The sequence below is a fragment of the Cannabis sativa genome, chromosome 4 (assembly GCF_029168945.1).
Source record: "Cannabis sativa cultivar Pink pepper isolate KNU-18-1 chromosome 4, ASM2916894v1, whole genome shotgun sequence".
Taxonomy (NCBI): domain Eukaryota; kingdom Viridiplantae; phylum Streptophyta; class Magnoliopsida; order Rosales; family Cannabaceae; genus Cannabis; species Cannabis sativa.
Window position 1 is genome coordinate 57,874,099 of NC_083604.1, and position 16,637 is coordinate 57,890,735.

The 16,637-nt window shown below is 33.3% G+C and overlaps 1 protein-coding gene across 2 annotated transcripts; it reads left to right on the forward strand.

Moving 5' to 3' along the window:
* The first annotated feature begins 12,805 nt into the window (after window positions 1-12,805).
* Window positions 12,806-16,216, forward strand: LOC115715179 (glycosyltransferase BC10). 2 transcript variants are annotated; one of them, XM_030644010.2, is made up of 3 exons: window positions 12,806-13,312; window positions 13,493-14,138; window positions 15,237-16,216. In XM_030644010.2, exons 2-3 carry the CDS (start codon window positions 13,512-13,514, stop codon window positions 15,876-15,878), a joined length of 1,269 nt encoding a protein of 422 aa, XP_030499870.2. In that variant the 5' UTR covers window positions 12,806-13,312; window positions 13,493-13,511; the 3' UTR covers window positions 15,879-16,216. The 2 variants fall into 2 exon arrangements, with proteins under 2 accessions (XP_030499870.2, XP_030499871.2); XM_030644011.2 differs by having other exon boundaries at window positions 13,550-14,138.
* The last annotated feature ends 421 nt before the right edge of the window (window positions 16,217-16,637 follow it).

The following is a 16,637-nucleotide window of genomic DNA, read 5'->3' on the forward strand; positions in this document are numbered from 1 at the left end:
TAGATGAGCTGACAACTCTATTCAATGGATGGTAGCTTTGACTCTCGCCTAGACGGGACACTGATATCAGTTTGTTGAAAACCTTAGAAATTATTTAGGATTGTATGTTTTAGTATTTTCACTTGTCATTCCTACTTGCTATGTGTTTAATAATTTCTGAATTCTGTATGAATTTATATTGAACCATGTTATTTTATAGTTATTAAATTGTAGTTTAATTTCGAATCTTCATTGTTGGTCTAACTTGGTTTGTTTTTCTAATGAGATAAATCCCTAATGGATTTTCACCATTAGACAAACATAATAGTGTTAGATCTCGAAAGATAAATATTGTATATGTAACATCTAGCTGTTCATCAATTGATGACACCTTAGACTAGTATTTTACAATATGAAACAAGAAGATTGTATAAATAAGATTACTTTGACTCTCGCTAATCGAAGCATCGTTGGATTCTTATTTAAAAAACGAAATTATCCTAATTCCTTTTAGCTTATTCATTTCAAATTAGCTTAATAACATATCATTGGATGAATGGTCTATAAATCATTTCATGTCATTCTATATTTTTTTTCTTAAGAAATTGAATGACGTATTTGATTATAAGCCCGAAATTCTATCCCGAATTGATAAAATACTCAATCTTAAAAATCTCCTACTTGTATGGGCAAATCAAACTTAGAGTTTATTTAGTAGTGGTGGTCCAAGAAAGAATTACTAATTATACAGTTACACTTTCACAAGTGTTTAATAACCATTTTCTATCAATGGATTCAAACTGTATGGAATATGAGTTTAGTATTCTGTGACCAGGATCCACTTGCACTATTCTAAGAACTCTTTGATGTAACTAAACGTAAGTCATCAAAAGATACAACTACATATTTTTTTTTATCTATGGCATTTGTATCTTGTTCATAGTGTTTCTGACAAGATCATTCTCTTCAAAGAGTTAATATTCCTATATCCACAGAAAGTAAGTTCATCTCATTCGCAGATGGATGTACATTCTGTTGGAATTATTTTACCAGGATCTTAGATCTACTCACAAGTATGTTTATTAACACCCTAAATATGAACTTTCTAAAACGATGAAATAAACACATATAAAGTTTAGTGAACCTTACATTGGGTGCAGCGGAACATAGTGACTCCTTCCGTTCAGATATCTAGCCCTTGATTCCTTTCTGTAGCAGAGCATTATCAATATCTGAACCTGGATCTCTTTCTCTGAATCTTTGATGCTGAAACCTCCTTCTTGCTGAAAGTCTTTCTTCACGATCTTCCTCACTATGGTTGAGGTATCACTTGTTGTGTGTGGGCACTACTCATACACTAAGTATTTTGAAATCTCAATGAGGAAGAGAGAAAGAGTGGGTTCGGCCAAAGATAGGGAGAGAGAAAGGCTCAGTTTTTTCTGAATCAGAAGTGTCAGAAGAAAAGTGTAATTTTCCTGAAGCCTTCACTATCTATTTATAGCATTCCACTAGGGTTAGGTTTGAATTATTTGGCATTAAAATAATGAAAATATCAGAGGTAAATTCCTATAAAAGTGGCCGGCCCTATACTAGTGGATTTGGGCCTCACCTTTTGCAATTTTGCAGTTTTATCTTTTCTGCATCTCATTTTCTCAAAAACGCCAATTTTCTAATTCAACCATTTAAATGCCAATTCTAACTATTTAATAACTATAAATAATTATTAAATAAAATTGTCATTTATCATATTTATTAATTGAACCATACAAAGTATCATAATTAACAAATATGCCCCTAAAACTCTTTCTTTACAATTTTGCCCTTAGTGAAAAATTCACAAATAGACATAGTCTAATTTGAGAATTATAATTGATTAATCAAAACCAATTATATGAGTCTTACAAGAAATATTATCTCAACTAGTGCGGGGACCATGGGTCTATATAACCGAGCTTCCAATAAGTAGATCAAGAATTTAGCACTAAAATTCACTAACTTATTAATTCTTCGTTGAATCCACGCATAGAACTTAGAATTGCACTCTCAGTATATAGAATGCTCTATATGTTCCACCATATAGATGCATCATTAGTTATCCATTGTTATAATCCTAATGTGATCAATGATCCTCTATATGAATGATCTACACTGTAAAGGGATTAGATTACCGTTACACCCTACAATGTATTTTATCCTTAAAACACTTGACCCCGTATAAATGATATTTCAGCTTATGTGAAATGAGTACTCCACCATTTATGTTCGTTTGGTCAAGCTCTAAGGAGATCATCCTTTTCTTACTATTCGCCAGATAGAAGCTATAGATTCCATGTTTATGCTAGCGCTCCCACTCAATTGCACTACCGTGTTCCCAAAATGTACGTATCACCCTGACCTAAAAGTAGGCTTAACTAACAAATCAAAGAATACGAATAGCCTCTCGAGATTGAGCCTAATCATAACAGGATTAAGAACATTTGATCTAGGATCAACTAGGCGATATTGACTTGAATAGATATTACGGTAAGTTTAATAAATCTAAGTCAAAGTTCAATATCGGTCCCTTCCGATGCATACTCCATGCATCCAACCTGAGCTTTACTTTAACCAATGCTCTGGAAAGAACATAGAATTTCTCCAAATGCAAGTAAACTCTGTTGTAGATTATCATATCAGTAAAACCCTATGTCTGATAAATCTAGGAAACTTTATTCACAAAGTCATGTTTACTTTCCAATGTGTTGACGGCACAATAAATAGGATCAAGTATGTGAAAAGGGTTTCAGATGAATTTATGAATTTATACATTATGTACATATAATCATGAAATAAATCATGTGAACCATGCAACATTAAATGTTATTTCTGATCTATATTAATAAGTAAATCTGATTATATTGAAATGAGTTTTATTTAGGGCATAAAACCCAACACATTCAGGGGTGGATATGAGTTTTTCGTTATATTCTTAAAACGATCACTCTAGATTTTACCTTAAGCAAACAAAATTTGAAATGTTTGAAAAATTTCATGAATTTCTAGAAATGGTCGAAAACCATTAAGGTAAGTGGTTAAAGATCTTGCGAACTGGTAGGGGTGGAGAAATAGTTAGTAGATATGCAGTTCAAAGATCATTAAATTTAATTTTTGAATTATATCCAAATTTACCTCCCCAGAAATTTCATTTTGCATATTGATGATTAGTTACTAGTCGTTGCCTAAGTCCTTCTATGGTAATACAATTTCAGAATGATGCAATGGTTGTATACTTAATGTAAATCATTACTAGATTCATGGATGACCTAATCGAAATCTTAAGAAAAGCTAGAACTGTTAACCATGGTTTGCATGTTTGTTATATATTCTAAGTGATTAGGGGTGGACCATCCCATAGTCAATAGATAAGAAAGTGTTTGTTTAAACAAATACTACTTTTCTAAGAAAATGACTAAGTCTGAAAATAAAGTAGCAAATAATGGAGATATTTTTTCCTTGATTCCAAAAGTGTTCTATCATCTTATTTGACATATGATGATCCCACTGCCACTGTTGTCTTCACACAACCAAAGAGGTCAATACCATTTAGTTTTCTTAGACATAATTCACGGTACCTTGTCTTAGTGGGAGAGTTTCAAGGAACTTCACTTCTTATGACTTGAAAGACACAAGTGATTAAAATCCATTGTAAGTTTAAACAAGTAATGGATTGTCAAGATAAGAAACTAAGAAGAAAAGCCATAGAACTATGGTTTGATCCATTCACATGGAAAAACCTAAAGTTTTCTATTACAAGGACAAGAAAGGAAATTTTCGTGTATAAGTTTTCTATTACACCTGGTAATTACTTACTCTAATGCAAGCAACTTACTTTAGTAAGATGCTGAAGCATTTTCTTTCTAATGGCAATCTATAGAAGCTTCTCGACTTCTAGGCATAGATTTTATTTATCTAAGGAAAAGTCTCAACTATTCCAGAAAAGATAACGCCATGAAAGAATTCCTTAAATCAACAGTGAGAGGTCTCAGATATGCTTTAGTATGCCTTAGACCAGACACCTGCTGTTGAGAGGGAGTAATGAGTAGGTATCAGATTAATCCAGGAAAGGAACATTGGAAGACAATCAAGTAAATCTTAAGATTAAGAAGAGGAACTATATGTTAATCGATAAGAGTGTGTTTAAAACTCTTAGACTACACCACATCAAATTTTGAGACTTGCCTTTGTGCTAAAAAGTATGTTGATAAGATGGTGATTACTCTGGGGGTGGAGTAGTGATTTTGGAGAAGTGTAAAAACCTATCTGAAGTCTCTTAGTCTACCAGAGAGAGACTGAATGTTAAAGTTGCAGGAAAGGTACTTATTCAGTCTAAGGAAATTTCTATACATTTGTGGCACTGTTCCAACCTGTCTTAACTACTAGTGTAATTTCCTGATTAACCAAAAAGTAGTTGCCAAAAGTATAGAATCCAGTATCCCAAGAGAGTAGACATATAGAGAGGAATTTCACAATATCAAGGATTTTGTGATTAAGGAAGAGTAATGGTGGAGGAGACGATGTGTTTAATTCAACCTGTCAGATCCTATTACAACGAGTATACTACTACTACACTTGATTTGTATATCAAGGTGTTGAGATTATTTGAAATGCACATTTTTTTTTAAATTAGTGCAAGTGGGAGTTTGTTGGGTTTTATGCCCTAAATAAAACTCATTTCAATATAATCAGATTTATTAATTAATAAAGATCAGAAATAACATTTAATGTTGCATGGATCACATGATTTATTTCATGATTATATGTACATAATGTATGAATTCTATTTAAGTCCAGAACATATGAATTTGTTAATGATTATAGTGTTGTCAACACAGTGGAATATAATCTTGATTATATGTTCGAAAGTTTATTCCCTAATTTGTCAGTTCACTGGATTTAGACTGACATGATAATCAGCGATAGGTATTCTTACACCTTGGATAAATGTATGTCCTTTCCAGGGCATTGGCAAAGTTTACCAGCATCGGATGTATGGAGTATACATCGGAAGGGGCCGATATTGAACTTTCATTAGATATATTAAATTTACTGTAATATCCATTCAATTCAATATCACCTGTTGATCCTAGATCAAATGATCTTAATCCTGATATGTTTAGGTTCGATCTCAAGAGTATTATACATGTTCTTTGATTTGTTAGTTAAGCCTACTTTTGGGTCAGGGTGATACGTACATTTTGGGAACATGATAGTGCAATTGAGCGGGAGCGCTAACATAAATATGGAATCTATAGCTTCTATCTGACAAATAGAAAGTAAAGGATGATTTCCTTCGAGCTTGACCAAACGAAAATAAATGATGGAGTACTCATTTCACTTAGCTGAAGTATCATTTATACGGGGTTAAGTGTTTTAAGGATAAAATACATTATAGGGTGTTACGGTAATCTAATCCCTTACAGTGTAGATCATCTCTATAGAGGATCATTGATCAAATTAGGATTATAACAATGGATAACTAATGACGTGTCTATATGGTGGAACATATAGAGCGTTCTATATACTGAGAGTGCAATTCTAAGTTCTATGCGTGGATTCAACGAAGAATTAATAAGTCAGTGAATTTAAGATATAAATTCTTGATCTGCTTATTGGAAGCTCGGATATATAGACCCATGGTCCCATACTAGTTGAGACCATACTGCTTGTAAGACTTAGTTAATTGATTTTGATTAATCAATTATAATTCTAAAATTAGACTATGTCTACTTTATGAATTTTCACTATGTTATGGATTGATTGTGAAGAAATAGTGTTTTGGTTTATTTGTTAATTAAGAGACTTTATAGAGTCTAATTAATAAATATTATAAATGAAAATTTTATTTGATAGTTATTTTAAGTATTGAATAGATAGTTTGGCATTTATAGGTTTGAATTGAAAAATATAGTATTATTGAAAAGAAGAATAAGTGGTGGAAATAAAGTGGCAAAATTGTAACTAGAGATTGGCTCACTTAAGTGTACGACCATGAGTGAATTATTGCCCAATATTTTATTCTTTTTTAATCCATTTAATTCAACCCTAACCCTATTGAAGAATAGTATAAAAGAAAGGTTATGGTCTCATTATCCAACTAATGCCTCCAAAGCTAAAACCCTAGATGAGACCTCTTCCTTCTTCTTTGTTCTTCAATTCGAAATACTAAGCCTATCTTTACACTAAATATTTTCAGCCATTAGTGAATGAGTGAGTGCCCACACACATCAAGTGGTATCTCAATCATAGTGTGTAAGACTGTAGGAGATTCCAAACAACAAGAAGGAGATTCAGCATCAAAGGAAGGAGAGAAAGAGATCCAGGTTCAGATCTTGGTGATGCTCTGCTACAGAAAGGAATCAAGGGCTAGAGATCTGAACAGAAGGAGTCATTATATTCGGCTGCACCCAATGTAAGGTTTACTAAACTTTATATGTGTTTATTTCATTGTTTTAGAATTCATATTAGGATGTTAATGAAACATACTTGTTAGTAAATCTAGATCCTGGTAAAATATTTCCAACAGATCTTAGATTAAAAGAATCTAAATCTTGATATGCTTAGGCTCAACTCGGGAGTGCTATTCATGTTCTTTGATTTATTAGTTACGCCTACTTTTGGGTCAGGATGATACGTATATTTTAGGAACATGATAGTATGATTGAGTGGGAGCGCTGAACATAAATATGGAATCTATAGCTTCTACTGGTGTATAGAAGTCAAGTGATGATTCCCTTCGAGCTTAGTTAAATAGAAGTAAATGGATGAGCTCTTGTTTCAGTGACTAATTCTTAGATCACTAAAACATCATTTACAGGTAGCTAAGTGTCTTAAGGGGCCAAATACATTGAGGGGTGAAAACGGTAAATTTATCCCATCTCGATGTAAATCATCTATATAGAGGATCTTTGATCACATTAAGATTATAACAATGGTTAAATGAGATAGCATATCTATATCGTGAAACATATAGAATGCTCTATATAAGTCCGAGAGTGCGATTCCAAGTTCTAAGAGTGGATTCAACGAGGAATTAATAAGTAAGGATTTACTTAGTAAATTTGGTTCACTTATTGGAAGCTCAGCATATAGATCCATGGTCCTCATTCTAGTTAAGACCATACTGCTTGTAAGACTCAATAATTGATTTATTATTAATCAATTATAATTCTAAAGTTAGACTATGTCTAATTTGTGAATTTTCACTAAGCAGGGGTGAAATTGTAAAGAAAAGAGATTCTAGGTTCATTTATTAATTAAGAGACTCTATATGTCTAATTAATAATTATATTAAATGACAATATTATTTAATAATCTATTTTAGTTATTAAATAATTAGTTTTGGCATTTAAATGATTAGAATTGGAAAATTAGCGTTTTTGAGAAAATAGAAATAAAAATTGTGAAAACTACAAAATCCAAGTAATGCCCATTAACACCTATGGGCGGCCACTTGGTTATCTTTTTCCAATTAATATTTTTATTATTTTAATGCCAAATAATTACTAACCTAAACCTAGTAGTTGCCTATAAATCAAAAGTGATGGCTCAGTCAAACAACAAGTTTTCAACAAGTTTTTCAAGCTTTTTGTCAGAACATCAAAGATTGCCTTTTTCAGAAAAATTGAGCCTTCCTATTTCTCTCTCTATAGCCGACCCTACCTCTCTCTCTTTTCTTCTTCACAATTTCGAACCCCTTTAGTGATAGAGTAGTGCCCACACACAGCAAGTGGTACCTCAATCATAGATTGGAAGACTGTGAAGGATCACACACAAAGAGAAGGACATTCGGACTCAGATCTTGATAATACTCTGCGACAGAAAGGATACAAGGGTTAGAGATCTGAGTGGAAGGAGACATATTATTCTGCTGCAACCAATGTAAGGTTTTCTTTACTTTATATGTGTTTATTTATCGTTTTAGAAAAATATTTAGGGTGTTAAACAACATACTTGTGAGTAGATCTAAGATCCTGGTAAAATAAATTCCAACAAAAACTTACATTGGGTGCAGTAGAATATAATGACTCCTTCTGTTCAGATCTCTAGCCCTTGATTCCTTTCTGTAGCAGAGCATTATCAAGATCTGAACCTAGATCTCTTTCTCTCCTTCCTTGAGCCCGATTATCCTTCTTGTTGATTGGATTCTTCACAGTCTTCCACACTATGATTGAGATACCACTTGATGTGTGTGAACATTCACTCTATCACTCAAGGTTTGAAATTATGAAGAAGAAAAAGAAGAGAAGTGGTTTCAGCCTAGAAAGAAAGAAGGCTCAGGAAAAATTTCTGAAAGTGAAATTTCATGAATCTTAAGTGTGAGCCATCACTATCTATCTATAGGCAACCACCTAGGTTTATGTTAGATTTAATTAGGATTAAAATAATAGAAAAATAAATGGTAAAATCCATGCATAGTGGCCGGCCATGGGTTGGATAATGGGCCCACTTTGCAATTTTGCCATTTTGTCATTTTCCCATCTTATTTTCTCAAAAATGCCAATTTTCCAATTTAACCACTTAAATGCCAATTCTAATTATTTAATAACTAAAAATTAATTATTAAATAATATTGTCATTTAATATATTTATCAATTAGACTAATCAAAGTCTCTTAATGAACAAATAAATCCTAGAATCTCTTTTCTTCACATTTAAGCCCTTGCTTAGTAAAAATTCATAAACTAGACATAGTCTAATTTTAGAATTATAATTGATTAACTAAAATCAATTATCTGAGTCTTACAAGCAGTATGGTCTCAACTAGTATGGGGACCATGGACCTATATAACCGAGCTTCCAATAAGCAGTCCCAGAACTTACCAGGTAAATTCACTGACTTATTAATTCCTTGTTGCATCCACGCATAGAACTTGGAATTGCACTCTTAGTCATATAGAACGTTGTAGAACTTAGAATTGCACTCTTAGTCATATAGAACGCTTTATTTGTTCCACGATATAGATACGCTATTAATTATCCATTGTTATAATCCCAATAATCAATGATCCTCTATAGATGATCTACATTGCATAGAGATAAAATTACCATTACACCCTTTCAATGTATTTTATCCTTAAAACACTTGGCCACCTATAAATGATATTTTCGTGAAATAATATAATCACTAAAATGAGATCTCAATCATTTATCTCTATTCAGCCAAGCTCGAAGAAAATCATCGTTTCACTTCTAAATACTTATAGAAACTATAGATTCCATATCTATGTTTAGCGCTCCCACTCAATTGCACTACCATGTTCCCAAAATGTACGTATCACCCTGACCAAAAAGTAGGCTTAACTAACAAATCAAAGAACATGAATAACACTCTTGAGATCGAACCTAACCATGTCAGGATTAAGATCATTTGATCTAAGATCAACTAGGTGATATTGAATTGAATAGATATTACGGTAAATTTATCATATCTAATCAAAGTTCAATATCGGTCCCTTCCAATGTATACTCCATACATCCGATACTGGTAAACTTTGCCAATACCCTGGAAAGGACATAACACTTATCCAAGGTGTAAGTATACCTATCGCTGATTATCATGCCAGTGTAAATCTAGTGAACTGACAAATCAGGGAATTAAACTTTCGAACATATAAACATGATTATATTCCATTGTGCTGAAAACACTATAATCATGAACAAATACATATGTTCTGGACTTAATAGAATTTATACATTAAACAATCATGAAATAAATCATGTGAACCATGCAACATAAAATGTGATTTCTGATCTTTATTAATTAGTAAATTTGATTATATTGAAATGGGTTTTATTTAGGGCACAAAACCCAACAGAATGGTCAACTCAAGACTAGTGTAATAGACCTCACTCTCACATATACACACACATATATGTATGTAGTACCTATTTAGACCACTACACCTACCTACGGTGGTATTTTCCAATCACTAAAATATATTGTTTATTCACATTTCACGTCAAGTTTAAGATATGAAGTGACAATACTTACTCATGTCATGTTTGTTGTGTGCTTTTTACTTCTTCCACTGTACAATGATCTTATATCCTTATAAACCTTTTTCATGGCCTATAAGGCACATGAATGACTGCACCACACTAAGGTACCATTCCAAAATATAATTTAATATTTGTATAGACCTCTTTCATGGTATATATATATATATATATTCTTATGTGATACACTAACCCAACATCATTTTTATTAGTAGTATAGAAATTACCACCTCACACTTAAATCTATATATAGGGACACCCTAAAGCTAATTAAACTAAACATAGTACCTGCTCTACTATAAGATAGAGCCCATGCCAATGAACAGCTCCTCTACAAAACAAATTTTGTTGAATCTATTATGAGTCATGGAGTAGAAACATGTATTCATACCATGTATATACATATAGTCTTTTATTACTTGTCCACCCATATACTAAGTTTATACTCAACATGTATTGTCCAATCACATCGATCATAAACATCAAAGAAAACTCTCTATGTAAAATATGATCATATATACATATGATTAAATTTATAAGTATTTAAAACCAACATTGCTTCACACTCATAAAATCATAAGGGACAAAATCTCATATGAACCACTAAATCTATTGACGCTCAGCCATACACAAGGCATCGAACAGAAGTTTTTAATGTTTTGCTCATTGAAAACTATATTCAATACTCATTCACTTATCTCTAGTCATTCCCTTGCTCGAATTGTCTCCAACTCTATTTAGCTACAATTTTACGTTGAACAAGAGGAGGCACCAACATATTGAAGATAAACAGTACACTTGTCTTGAAAATTACTGATGTAACAAGCCATCATCAAAACAAAATTACTTATAGATATATACAGTCTAACTACTTCAACTTATGTCGGCCCAATCATTCTAGATCCAAAATCACGCTACAGGCACTCTGAGTCAATCATGCACGCCTACGAGTAATGCTCTTTGATTTGAGTATAACTCAACTTAAAGAGCAAGGGACAAACTGTAGTGGCCAAAAATTGCTCTAAGCCCAACAAAAAGGCCCAACGATCGAAGTACTTACAAAGCCCACTTACAAGTCAGAAATAAGAAACCCGTAAGCCCAATGGCTCACATGGGCCACGCCCAATCCATGCCTTTCGGGTCATACCCATATTCGAAGGTCCAACCCACAATAAATCTTGATCTTAAAGTGTAATATTAGGGTTGACACGTGGAGGAAGAAGAACGTTAAGTTTCCCAACTAACCCACGACCATAGCGATCCTCCCTAGCATAGCGGAGCGAGAATATCAACCTCTAAGTGATGCGTTGATGTGAGGACGCTCATCCAGGAACAAACCTAAAAGATGACGCTCATCCCTGGAGAAGTGGAGGAAGATCGTTTCTCTAGGAATGGACCACGTTTCAAGAGGTAGCCGTTTTCCTAAGATAATAATTAGGCCCACGCTGGGACTGAGGGGGAGATTGAAGGATATACGAATATTCACTCTCTTTCTATAGTTTTTCGACTAAACTTATCATTTCTCTACGATCTGACGTACTCTTTCTCATTCCGGTGAGCAAGGTTTGACCGCCAATCATCGCACATAGGAAGTATTTATTTACATTTCTTATTATCTTTTCTACTTTGCACTATAAATTTACTGATTTGACCGTCGGAGTGCCTTCGACCGGCACCACCCCGGTGTCCCAAAGTTTCACGGTCATCCTTTGTCTTTGTTCTGCAGGTTGTCGGTGCCCACAAACGCTCATTCCGATCATTGTAGATTTTAGCCTCTACAACTGTAAATACGTATGTATTGTACTAGTTCAATCTATATTATTCGTGCTTTTTAAAATACAAGTCGTATCGTACTGAGTCATAGGGGTGTACATCAAACCGCTCAAACTGCCCGCACCGCAAAAAAATACAGTTTGAAATTCTTCGCGGTGCGGTGCGGTTTGCGTTTTTGAATTATTAAACCGCACCGCACTGCATGTTTTAAAATTTTAATTTTTATATTTATCTAATTAAGCCCATACATATGAGCCTAACCCAAGCCCATTAATCTTAGGGCAAAATCCATAACTCTTTACAAACCCTCTCTTCTTAGCAACAAACCCAAGCCCATACATGTGTATTGAAATTTGGAGTTGGAAGTTTGTGTTTGTTTTATTTTTAATCTATTGCTGAAAGTATGTTAGTTGTACATGTTGTTGTTATAACTTTTATTAGTTTCAAGTTTGTTGTATTTTCTTAAGTGTTTTGGAATAATTATATTAATGATAGTTTTATTATTTTATGATGATTTTTAAAAAAATTGTAATAGTTCAAACCGCATAAATTGCAGAAACCGCACCGCACCGCATCATTTTTTGCAGTGCGGTTTTTGTGGTTTTTTTAGTATCGCAGTGCGGGTGCGGTTTGGAAAATTAGAAAAGCCGCATGTGCGGGTTGGTTTGAAAAAATAATTAAAAACCGTACCACCCGCACTGCGAACACTTCTACTGAGCCATTTAAAAATATAAGTCGGGTAGTGCTCGAGTTATTCAAACTCAAATTGTATTCTTTATTTTTGTATTTTTATTTGTATGAATGAAAAAGATAGCAAGGTGGAGGTTGACTTGACTGCATCCATTTTATTCAAGAAATGAATTACTTAATGTGCGAAAACAGATCCTCGACCGCCACGTAAGTACAAAATACAAGTTTTTTTATTTACTTTAATAAATTGATATTTCAAATTTTAAATCTAAAAAATCAGAAGTAAAATAAAATAAAATATAAATAAAAAAGTACGAGTGTTTTGGGGGGTTTGATTGGGAAACTACTTATTCTAAACCATAACCGTTTCCGTTTCCACTTCAAAACGGCCAATCCTCAATTCTATTTGACCCTTTTTAATTAAACTCACATTACATTCCTTCCAATTTTCTATGTCAACTCTATGTTTCTTTCATTCATCTTCTCTTTCTCTCTAAACAGAGTTTTGGTTTGGAATGGAGAACCCCACCTCCTGATCCGACCTTCGCACCCCTCAATCTGATTAATTATTTCATTCGCACGAAACAACTTATTTATTTATTTATTTATTATTTTTGTTTTCTGGGCACGTTTTTTTCTCTCTCCATCTCTTTCCTACACCTACCTCCAACCTACACCCAGGGAGAGAACACATCGTGATCCATTCGTTTTTTGCTTTCAAATTTTGTATTTAATTCATCTAGCAAATTCATTTATCTTTCTGCTCATTGAATTCGGAAACAATATTTAAAAAGCCGAAAAGGGACCAATTGAATGTTGAGCCGCGTCATTTGAGGTAAAAATTCCATATAATATATTTATTATTGTTATTTTGGGTTGCTTTAGTGGATGATATCTTGAGTTTCATGATTAATTATCTGGGTTTGTTTAAATTTCATTTATTTATTTAATATTTTCCTGAAATTGTGAAGCTTTAGATTAGATAATCATATTCATGTATTTGCTCTTGTCTCAGTTGAACGAGTTTAAATTGTATGATTAAGAGACTGAAGTATTGTGATATTTGGTATAGAAAAATAGTGAAAGAAGGTATTAGAAACATTAGGATGAAAGGAATGCCGAGAAGTAGAGACAAGGATGACAGTGAGAAGCACATGGGTTTACTTAAACTCGTGCAAATTCTCTCATTTTTGGTTGTTTTCGTAGCTGGTGTGGTTTTCGGATTAGTAACTACCTCGCATTTCAGTCAGCATGTTGTTTCAAAGGCAGAGATTTATTCTTTTATCAATCATTTCTCTGCTGATGCTCCTGAGGCTGTTAAGAATGGTAACTGTACTGTTGTGAAGGATTGTAACAAGGTTGAGGATTGTTTGAGCATGAATTCGTTTGTTAGACCGAAGAACATAACACATTATATGTCCGATGATGAGCTATTTTGGAGAGCTTCAATGGTGCCAACCAAAGAAGAGTTTCCCTACAATAGAGTTCCTAAAGTGGCATTTATGTTTTTGACAAGAGGGCCATTGCCATTGCTGCCATTGTGGGAGAAATTTTTTCAGGGGCATGAGAAACTTTTCTCAATTTATGTTCATGCTGTTCCTGGTTTTAAGCTCAATGTTTCTAGTACATCTCCCTTTTATGGACGAGAAATTCCAAGTCAGGTATGAACCATATATGACTTATTTTCTTAGCTTCTAGTTTCTTATGTTTACTGATATGTTTTGCTGTTGCATAAATGGTATTTTGAATAGTCAACATTAATTTTTATTTTAATACCTGCAACAAATTGAAGAGTTCTAATCCAGTTTCTTTTATTGAGATGATGATATGAGAAAAGGTAGCCGTACATAAGATAGAAACTAGCTTGTGAATTAATTCTACTTGCTCTTGCAGAAAGTTTTTTTTTTAAAAATAACTGTAAATCTTTCTTGTAGTATATTTTCCTAGAATTAAACACACAAAACCTTTGGGAAATTCAATTAAATATATTTGAAATTCGAAGAGAGTGCTATTTGGGCTAAACAAAACATTTTAAGTTTTTATTAAAAATAAAAAATATCAAGTTTAAATACCATGATGCTAATTTGGAAAAATGAATAAAATTCGAAAAATATCCCGAATTAGATACAATTTATCAGAAAAGATTTATTCTCAATCTGGAACGTATGTATTGAAATCTGCCTTTAGTCCTTTACCTGATTCTTTTGAGTTTAATAGTATGACATGCAAGTTTTTATCTGATTGTTCTACGTCTGAACATTATTGGCTTCATTGTTCTCAGAGAATGTCAAGATAAAGTATATGTCCATAAATGCTTTCTTCAGTTTTGCTTTTTAACTTTCAACAAAATGATTTGTCTCCTTGATCCTGGCTTATTAGCCATGACTGAGTTCATAGGATTTCGTGCTATTTACTTAGTTTAGTTAAGCTTCTTTTCAACCCTGTTTTTCTTCTCTAATTATTACCTATAAGGGAAGAGAAGAGTTTCTACAAAATGATCGTTCCTATTCAAACTAAGTAATTAGAAAGTATGTTGGAAAGTTTTTCTCGTCCCAAGTCAAATAATTCTCTCATTGAAGACAGATAATTTTACCCTTGCTATTCTTTCTCTTCATTTGTATTTATATTAACTTTGTAACTGCTTTTTTCCCTCGCAATTTATTGTTTGCAAATGAGCAACTCGTTCATTTATTTTTTCTTTTCTTCTTTCTTCATATCCACTATATTATATCATGAATTTTTCTTCCAATATTTTGCAGAAAGTTCATTGGGGAACAGTAACACTGGCTGATGCAGAGAAGCGTCTTTTAGCCAATGCCTTGCTTGATTTCTCAAATGAGCGGTTTGTTCTTGTTTCTGAAAGTTGCATCCCTGTCTATAACTTCTCAACTGTCTACAAATATCTAACTCGGTCAGCTCATAGCTTTGTTGAGTCCTATGATGAGCCTACCCGTTATGGACGTGGTCGTTATAGCCGCAGAATGCTTCCTGATATTAAACTCTATCAATGGCGAAAAGGGTCTCAATGGTTTGAACTTAATCGTGCTCTAGCTGTATATATCGTCTCAGATACCAAGTACTATACCCTTTTCAAGAAATATTGTTTGCCTGCTTGTTATCCTGATGAGCATTACTTACCAACTTTTATCAACATGTTTCATGGCTCACTGAATTCTAATCGTACTGTGACCTGGGTTGACTGGTCAATTGGAGGCCCTCACCCGGTAACATATGGAGAGGCTAATATAACCAAAGAATTTATACAATCGATAAGGAGTAAGGGAACACCCTGCCAATACAATTTGGGGACAACATCTATTTGTTATTTGTTTGCTAGAAAGTTTGCTCCAAGTGCTTTGGAGCCTTTGCTCAACCTCTCTTCCTCAGTGATGGGATTTTGAAAAATTTTGGTTCACACCAGTAACCTTGTTAGTTTTGTTCAACCCTAAGATCCTTAGATTTTGGCAGGGTTTTATTGTCTAGTTCTAATCATTAGCAGTGTTCTTCTGGTGATATTTGTTTCCCAGAAATGTACAGGTGATAGGTTTATTTTTATTTTTATTTTCATACAGAATTTTGTTTTATCCATCACGTAGAGAATCTGCTATTCTTGCATGGATTTTGAGAAGAGAAATCGGAATGTCCTTCGAAGGAGGACAGCTTATATTGGAATATAATTTTCTGTTACTTTAATAATCCATCTACCATATTTATTGAATTCTACAATTTTTGGAAGGCAGAATGATTTCCATATTGAATTATTTCTCTCTTCAATTTGAAAATTTCAGACGTCACTTGTGGCAAGCAAGCAACAAAATACATAATTTGAGACATTCACTTAATGCATGGATGGTGTTGAATTTATGAATTTATGCTAATGATTCCCTTTTTTGTAAGCATATCTTTGCTATATTGCTTTTCCAGCACTTCATATTCTCTTTTCTACCACAAAATCTACCAAAAGAGCAAGCCACTGTCACCACTCATCACCGTCTTTCATTTTTCTTCATTCTCTTTCTCTTAACTGGATGGGTTCTTGATGCCCAACTGAAAGGGACCTTAAGAATCACTCGGGTGTCCGTTTGCAGAGAATTGCTTAAAAAAAAAAAAATGAAGTGGGTTTTTTTTTCAAGATTTTCATGTTAACATGACAAGTCTCT